Raw genomic sequence first — 8,661 nt, forward strand, 5'->3', positions numbered from 1 at the left:
CCAGAGAGCACCCAGCGGCACTGCCTCGAAATGCCTGGGCTGCAAAGAGGAATCAAAGCGAGAGAATGGGGCGAAGAGGAGTGGGGCTCAGGGGTGCAGAGGGAGCTAGAAAGTGGAAAGGGAGGAAAACTTCAAGTCCGATGGCTTGAGAGAAGGAAGGGAAGTGAGATTTGGGGACGTGCAGGATTGTTATTCTCAAGACCAGTCTCTAAGAAAAATATTTTCCTTTGGGAAAGCAGTTTCCTTTGGGAGTAAGCATTTCTAATTACCCCCCCAGATAAATTGATGAATAAAGAAAGTGTGAAAGACCATGCAGTGAGCAGGGTTTGTTGTTGTTGTTTTTGAAACAGATTCACTGTAGCAGGGCAGCCTTTCTGCCTTGAGTCTTAATCTCTCTCTCCCTCTCTCTCTCTCTGTCTTTCTCTCTCTCTCCCCTCTGTTTAGGGGGGCAGTTTGACATTTGCCTCTCACCTGATATAGAAAGAAGTGTGTGGAAAAGAGAAGAATTTCCTCCTCTCCTAGAGAAAGCGAGAATCCCCAGCTTCCAGTGTTGCACCTTCTTGCCCCCCCCCCCAGCTCCAGGCAAGGAAGGGGGGGACAGCGGGAGGGCACAGGGCCCCCGATGCGAGGGGCTGCGGCCAGCTCCGACCTTCAGAGACCCGCTCAAGCCGGGAGATGCTGCCGGTGCCGGCTCGGGAGAGCCTGGTTCAGCCAGCGATCGCCAGCTAGAGTCGTCTTCCCGCGTTTTTGTTGATTTCATTTCAACATGAAAATTTGAAATGCATGTTGATTATTTTCTCTTCCTTGAATTTTATTTCAAATCCCAAAGGTTTATACGTATATATACACACACATATACAAAGCAGTTCCCCAGGCCAGCTAGGCGAAGACAGGAGCTGGCCTCAGGCCTTCCATTCACACCTCCACCGCCTCAGGGCCCGTCGTTCCCTCTCCGGTTACCTCGGGAGCCGGAGCCGGAGCGCAAGCTTTCGGCGGCGGTAGGACAGGAAGTGTCCATAGCGCCCAACAGGGGAACTGGGGGGCGGCCGCCAGCCCCAGGGCCCAGAGGCAGGCCCCGCGTGGCACAGTGAGCCGCTTCGAGGATCCGCCACCGCCTGGGTGGGGGCGTTCACCGCTCCTGTAGCAGGACTGATAAATACCTTCTAGAAGGTTTAAGCTCTACCGGTCTGGAGATTTCTTCTCCAGAGGCTGTGGGCCTGACCCTCGGCCAAACTCCAGCCTGAGCCTTGCTTGGCCGCGCGCCTCGGGCGTCCCCACACCTTCCACGCCACTGAGGCAGAGGCCCGAGCTTCTGGGCATCTACCCCGAGGGTGACACTGTCTTTAAAACGACTTCTAAAACAACCCCCTCCTTCGCGGGGGGCCGCTGCCCAGTGTTTACGGCTGTAATCAGAGCAGGACGCGAGCCGCGGGGGGAGCAGAGCACGCCGAGCTGCGGGTGGAGGCCACCGCCAGGGAGGGGGCGGCGTCTGGGTGAGGGTCCAGAGGGTGGGAGGAAAGGGTGCGCCTGGATTTCTCTAGTCGCCCCATCCTGCACCTGTATTTTCGATACCACAGAACAAGTTGACAAAGTGTGTGTTGGGAGTAGGGTGCGCGTGGACAACGAGCTTGCCAACCCGTCAGGACACTGCCCCCCCACCCCCGGTCCGCTCCCCCGGGAGCCCACCAAGCAGGACCCTGGGCCTGTAGCGTCCCGGTGCGCAGAACCTCCGGCCCCGCGGCTCGGAATGTGGCCATGTTCTCGAGCGACTAGCGGTGACCACTTTTGGTGCCCGCCGGGAGCGTCTCGGGTCCCTGGGGAGTCGGTGGCCTCTGTAGAAGGGCGCGAGCATAGGGTGCTGGCCCCTCCAGGCCCCGCCAAGGGCGCTGTGACCCCGCGGCCAGGGCCGGAGCTAGGCCGGCCGCCCGACTCCGAGGAGCGCCGCGGCCCGCCGGACGAAGATCCGCAGCGCCAGGCGCGCGGGCAAGAGCGGGAGGCTGGCAGGCCCGGCGGGCTGCCGCGATCAGCGGCGGCTGGGGCGGCGGGGAGTTTCGGGGGCGCTGGGGAGGAGGGGCGGGCCGGCCTTGGGGCGGGGGCGCTGGATTGACAGGGCCGCAGCGGCCAATGGCGGCGCTGGGAGGGCGGGCGAGGCGGGAGCCGTCGTTAAAGGGGCGGTGAGACCGGGAGGCCTGGCCTGGAGCGGGAGGGAAGGAGGACCGGGCGGGAGGCGCGGGGGCGAGGGGGGAGGGGAGAGGAAAAGGAAGAGACAAAAATAAAAAATAAAAGGCTGCGGCGTCGGCGGCGCCCACTGAAATAAACAGTGGAGGCGGTGGCGAACCGAGCCCACCGCAGCCGAAGTGAGGAACCTACTTCGGCCTCTTCGCACTTGCTGGGGCCGCGGACTCTGCTCGGTCCTCGCCGGTGCGGCCGCCCACTCCCGGCCCAGCGCCAGGGGCCGACAGGCCAGAGGGAGGGAGCGAGCTAAAGAACACTTTTTTTTATTGTTGTTATTGTTTTTCAGCCCAGCTTCCCCCCCTCTCCTCCCTTTGCCTGCCTTCTCCCCTCCCACACCCCCTTCCCCCCTCCTCCCCCGCCTCCTCCTCCCGCACAACTTAAAGAAAGAGGGAGCGGAGCGGCAGCTTCCTTCATCTGGGGGAATTCGTGCCCGCCGCAAGTTTACTACACGAGGCGCAGCCAATGCCAAGCGCGGAGGACGAGGAGGGCTAAATACCGCGGCTGAGGAGCCGAACAATACCCGCCGCGCACAGGGCGGTGCGAATAGGGCCGGGGGAGGGGAGCGGCCAACAGTGCGCCGAGGAGAGGGCGCCCGGCCTCTGTCCTCGGCCCCAGCACCCCGCCGCGGTCAGGTGGAGCCGCGGCCGCGCTGGGCCGGAGCACGAAGCGCGGATCTCTCCTCGGTCCTCTTCTCGTCCGCCTGCCTGGCCCGCGCACGACCGCCGCGCTCGGGCACTTCGGCTCCGCCGAGGCTGTGATTTCATTTTGCAGGCGCCGCTTGGCGCTGCCGGGCCCCGGGTCCGCAGGGCGTGCGAGTGAGTGAGTGTGTGCGTGCGCGCGCGAGTGCGCGCAGGGGTGGGGGCCGCGGCGCAGCGCTCGCCCCCCGTCGACCCCCCTCTCCGCTCCGTTCCCCACACCTCCCTCCCGCTCCCTCCTCCCGCCCGCCCTCCCCTGCCCTGCCCGCCCGCCCGCCCCCGCCGCAGCTCCTTTAATACACTTTGGTTCTCCGCCTGGCTTTGGACTCTTCTCCTCCACCTCCTCCTCCTCCTCCCGCGCCTCCTCCGCCGCCGCCTCCTCTTCCTCTCCGTGCCTTTGCTCCGCGCCCGGCCGCCCTAGGCAGATCCAGGCGGTGGCGGAGGCGGCGGGCGCAGGAGCGCGGCTCCCGGGGCTGAAGCCGCCACCCACCGCCGCCGCCTGCACTCGGAGCCAGGCGGTAGCTGAACGCAACCGCGCGCGGGGCAGGAGTGGGAGCCGAGGAGGCGCGGGGCTCGCCGGGGCCGGCGGGGCGGGTGGGCGCGCTGGCCATGCTCCTGGACGCGGGGCCGCAGTTCCCGGCCATCGGGGTGAGCAGCTTCGCGCGCCACCATCACCACTCGGCCGCGGCGGCGGCGGCGGCGGCCGCCGAGATGCAGGACCGCGAACTGAGCCTGGCGGCGGCGCAGAACGGCTTCGTGGACTCTGCGGCCGCGCACATGGGCGCCTTCAAGCTCAACCCGGGCGCGCACGAGCTGTCCCCGGGCCAGAGCTCGGCGTTCACGTCTCAGGGCCCCGGAGCCTATCCTGGGTCCGCCGCGGCCGCCGCTGCCGCTGCCGCTCTCGGGCCCCATGCCGCGCATGTCGGCTCCTACTCTGGGCCGCCCTTCAACTCCACCCGGGACTTCCTGTTCCGCAGCCGCGGCTTCGGCGATTCGGCGCCGGGCGGCGGGCAGCATGGGCTCTTCGGGCCGGGAGCGGGCGGCCTGCACCATGCGCACTCGGATGCGCAGGGCCATCTCCTCTTCCCCGGCCTCCCGGAGCAGCACGGGCCGCACAGCTCGCAGAATGTGCTCAACGGGCAGATGCGCCTTGGGCTGCCGGGCGAGGTGTTCGGGCGCTCGGAGCAGTACCGCCAGGTGGCCAGCCCGCGGACCGACCCCTACTCGGCGGCGCAGCTCCACAACCAATACGGCCCCATGAATATGAACATGGGTATGAACATGGCAGCGGCCGCGGCCCCACCACCACCACCACCATCACCACCCCGGTGCCTTTTTCCGCTACATGCGGCAGCAGTGCATCAAGCAGGAGCTCATCTGCAAGTGGATCGATCCCGAGCAGCTGAGCAACCCCAAGAAGAGCTGCAACAAAACTTTCAGCACCATGCACGAGCTGGTGACCCACGTCTCCGTGGAGCACGTTGGCGGCCCAGAGCAGAGCAACCACGTCTGCTTCTGGGAGGAGTGTCCCCGCGAGGGCAAGCCCTTCAAGGCCAAATACAAACTGGTCAACCACATCCGTGTGCACACAGGCGAGAAACCCTTCCCCTGCCCCTTCCCGGGCTGCGGCAAGGTCTTCGCGCGCTCCGAGAACCTCAAGATCCACAAAAGGACCCACACAGGTAACCGCGGGTCGGGACAGGGTCGGAGGGGAGAGAGGCGGTGGTTGGTTGTCTGGGAGAAACGCGCCGACCGCCAGCCCCTGCCCTGGGATGAGAAATGTTTTCGTGTGTGCAAGAGAGCCAGCGGCTTGTTTTTGTTGGCGAATGAAAGAGTATTATTGGGCTGGGTTTTTCCATGTGCGGAAATTGAGTTTTAAATGATCATTATAACATCAAATGTATGCTTTTGGGTGATGCAATTGCTTCGTTTGCTTCGTTTGCTCAGCCTTGGTTAATAATTTCCGTCCTAAATAGAACGCACAAAATAAAACCGCTCTTCAACTCGGTGCCCGGGAAACGAGCCTAGAGAGGATTTTGCCAGCTTGTCTGAATGTGCTTTTCTGCTCAGGGTGTGTGTCTGCGTTTGAGTGGCTTCTTTTACTGGGGGGTCTAAATGTCTACCCGGAGAGCTTCCCACTAAGGGAATCTTACGTGAGCAGAAGCTGTAAGGCGTTTCTCGTATTTAAAGCCCATCTCGAGGTGGTTCGCGGAGCCTTACGGTGGGTTCGCCTGCAGTTTGTGAAATTCTCTAATGGGCACCAGAGGGTGTGCGATTCCAAACTTGGACCGACAACCGGGTCAGCGAGAGCCGGGGGCAGCGCGGCCCCGCGGGGCAATCGCGTGAGAAGAGAGCGCCGAGAATGAACGCGCCTCTCGCCTCATAGATTATTCATCTATGACCAGGTCCCAGCCAAAATCGTGCCAGACGATTTCCTAAAAGAAAGCCAAATGTTTTAGCAACTTCCCCCGTCAATATTTACTCCGAAGTGGGGATGCGCCAGCGGCCTATTGTTCTCTTCCGGGAAGGGAGGGAGCCGAGGTGCGAGACAAGATTTTAACAAGGTTTAAAATTTGAGAAATTTATTTGCATGAAATGCTCCCTTTTGAGTCCTATGTCTGAGCGGATGTCTTTAAAAAACAATTTAGGTGCTAATGGAATTTAACGTTAAATGGTCCCCTTTCCAAGTGGAACAATGTTTGAGTTCTCACACCTCTAAATGACTCCAAGCATTTGGAATTCTGGCAACAGGATGCAGGGACCGCCAGAAAATTAAACAGGGAGATTTTGAAAGCCTTCACTGATGCCCCCAACCCCCACAGCCCAGCCTGCGCCTCCCTGCAAACGCTAGACGCTGCCTTATCGCTAATATTTATCTCCTCCCCAACTTATCTTTAAAAGACTGGACGTGAGTCTAGAGTTATGGTTAATTCAATTTGCAGAATTTTGGATTAAAAAAAAAAAAAAAACTGGCTCAGTCGCCATCCACAGCACAATCCCCAAACAACACACAGCAACTCCAAATGTAATTGCCTACTGGCCCCAGAGAGAAGCCGACAGCAGCCCAGCCGCCTGTGTGATTTTGATAATGCCCCAAATATTTTGTCATAATAACAGCTTCTCCATGGCGAGACCAACTTGTTAGAAGCTGCGAATCCAAGAAGCCCCATAGAAAGGCAGGCAGAGCCGGGTGCTACCCCAGATTTCATTACAAATTTGAGAAAATGCGCTTGAGTCTGTAAGAAAAGTAAAATGTGCAATAAATAAGCAGGACTGTCAGGTGGGAAGGCGGTTCATTCCGACTTGGTTCTGCCACTGAGGGCATCCGCCTCGTGGAAGGGAGCCAAGCCCTTCTCGCCCCTCTTTCCTCTCCCCGAGGCCTGCCCTCCAGGGTGGGTAGAGCTTCCGAGGGGCCCCGGACCTCGGCTGCAAGCGCCCGCGTTTGTGTCCGCAGGGGAGAAGCCGTTCCAGTGTGAGTTCGAGGGCTGCGACCGGCGCTTCGCCAACAGCAGCGACAGGAAGAAGCATATGCACGTCCACACCTCCGATAAGCCCTATCTGTGCAAGATGTGCGACAAGTCCTACACGCACCCCAGCTCGCTGCGGAAACACATGAAGGTACCACCGGGGAGGCCAGGAGGAAGGCGAGGCGGCGGCCCGCGGCGGGCTCCTCACCGGCCTGGGAAGGCGAGGGTTCCCCGGGCCACTTCTGGGGGTGCTCCTCCGGGGACCCGGCCCCACAGCAGCTGCACTCACACCCAGTCCCCTTTGGTCTCCCCTCCCGGCTTTTGTCTTGCAGGTCCATGAGTCCTCCCCGCAGGGCTCCGAGTCCTCCCCGGCCGCCAGCTCCGGCTACGAGTCGTCCACGCCCCCGGGGCTGGTGTCCCCCAGCGCCGAGCCCCAGAGCAGCTCCAACCTTTCCCCGGCGGCAGCGGCGGCGGCGGCGGCGGCGGCAGCAGCTGCGGCGGCGGCGGCGGTGTCCGCGGTGCATCGGGGCGGAGGCTCGAGCGGCGGCGGCGCGGGCGGCGGCTCCGGTGGAGGCAGCGGCGGCGGGGGCGGCGGCGGGGCGGGCGGCGGGGGCGGCGGCGGCTCTGGCGGGGGCAGCGGGACGGCCGGGGGCCACAGCAGCCTCTCCTCCAACTTCAATGAATGGTACGTGTGAGGGGCCGGGGCCTCTCTCCCTCTCCCGGTCCCCGCCCTGGCGCAGCAGCCTTCCCGGTGGCGGGATCGTGTTGTTAAAATTATGAATCTGATTTTTATGATGATGAAAATGACTTTACCAGCAGAAGGATTTTTAAAAAGTTTTTTTTTTTAATAATCTAGGCATGAAAAGCAAAAGTATCCCTTCCAGAGTCTCTGAAGCTAAAAATATAAAATAAGAAAAAAATAAGAAAATAAAAACCCATAAAAATATTGAACCAACCCCCCCATGCCTCTTCCCCTACGCCCGCTTTCCTTCCCACCCCTTTCCCAGCCCTCTGACCAACTGTGTACATAGCGGACTCCTCCTTCCTTCTCCGAGGTGGTTTTAATGGCTTCTTGGTGTATAGAAGTTTGTCCATTTGTAATTCTCCGGATTGCGTTCCTCCTGCCTTTCTTCCCTTCCCCAAGTGATGGCTTTTTCTTTTCTCTTTTTAGTTTCCCCAGTTTCTTTTTAAGTAATGTGGAAGAAAATGGTTTATTTTGTATTGTGGTATTGAATATTGTGTTCCTTTTTACAAGGCAACTTGATTGTAAACTTCATGCAACTATAGACTGGAAAAAAACAAGCCGTGCCAAAGTCTCCCTTCTGTTTCTTCAACACACCGATCCACAGCACACACATTACACACCACCACCACCAACGCTTGTGAATGTATTTTTCTGTTAGCTGGGTTTACATGTGATGTTTTAGTGCTTTTGCAAGTTCAATTTGTTAGTTCCTGTATGAAAGATTGTGGGGGAAAATAAACGTCGTGCCGTTAGCTTTTTCCGTAATAACACCCTTCCTTCTGTAAATACCCGTTACCATATTTATCCATTTGTAATTAAATTATGGTATTAACTTGCTACAGAGGAAACAATATTTATAAAGAATGTTTCTTAACTATAAATATGTACAATTGTGGGCATAAACTGTTTCAGATTTTTTATTTGAAGGTTTTAAGTGGTTTGATCATTTCTTGTGATATGTTTTGAGAGTAATGCATACAGAAATATAATAAAATGTGTTGAAACTGCATGAACATCCTATTTTTTCTAGCAAAGTTATTCAAGAAAATGGGAAGGAGGCAGCTGAGGGCTGACATGGGTCTGGATCAGGCCTGAATGAGGGGGAGGCACCACCTTGCATTCTGAGGAGGAAGGTGTAGGCCTAGAAACTGGGCCAAAACTGCCCCTTTGGCAGAAAGTCTCAAAATTATTTTCTATGTCCTTTGTCTCAGAGCTGTGGGTAAATTAAATTTTTGGAAAGCCCCTGTGAGGAATGGTGGCAGGAACCTTCAGAGTTTCTAATGGCTCCATTATCTGAGGGGATGCCTTTCTTTCAGCTATTTTGGACTGGATTTAAGAGCACTAAACATTTCCTTATTCTTTGTTTTCCCTCTCTTCGGCTCCCTTTCCTCTCCCTCCCTCTGAAAAGCTGAGGTACAGTAATTTTTAATTGCACATTTAAAACGGAGCTGAGTACTTTGTTTTTGAACTTGGCTCAATGATTACAGTTTAAGGGCCCCCTTCTACTAAAAGTTTCTTC

General features: G+C 58.4%; 1 protein-coding gene across 1 annotated transcript; it reads left to right on the forward strand.

Annotated features, from left to right (window-relative positions):
• The first annotated feature begins 3,521 nt into the window (after positions 1–3,521).
• ZIC2 (Zic family member 2) lies at positions 3,522–8,151 on the forward strand. The gene is given in 4 exon segments (XM_047756400.1): positions 3,522–4,228; positions 4,230–4,612; positions 6,385–6,548; positions 6,730–8,151. Coding segments are annotated over 4 exon segments (1,599 nt in total). The 5' UTR covers positions 3,522–3,539; the 3' UTR covers positions 7,093–8,151.
• Positions 8,152–8,661: the final 510 nt, after the last annotated feature.

This window comes from Phacochoerus africanus, chromosome 13 (assembly GCF_016906955.1).
Source record: "Phacochoerus africanus isolate WHEZ1 chromosome 13, ROS_Pafr_v1, whole genome shotgun sequence".
In the NCBI taxonomy this organism is placed as follows: domain Eukaryota; kingdom Metazoa; phylum Chordata; class Mammalia; order Artiodactyla; family Suidae; genus Phacochoerus; species Phacochoerus africanus.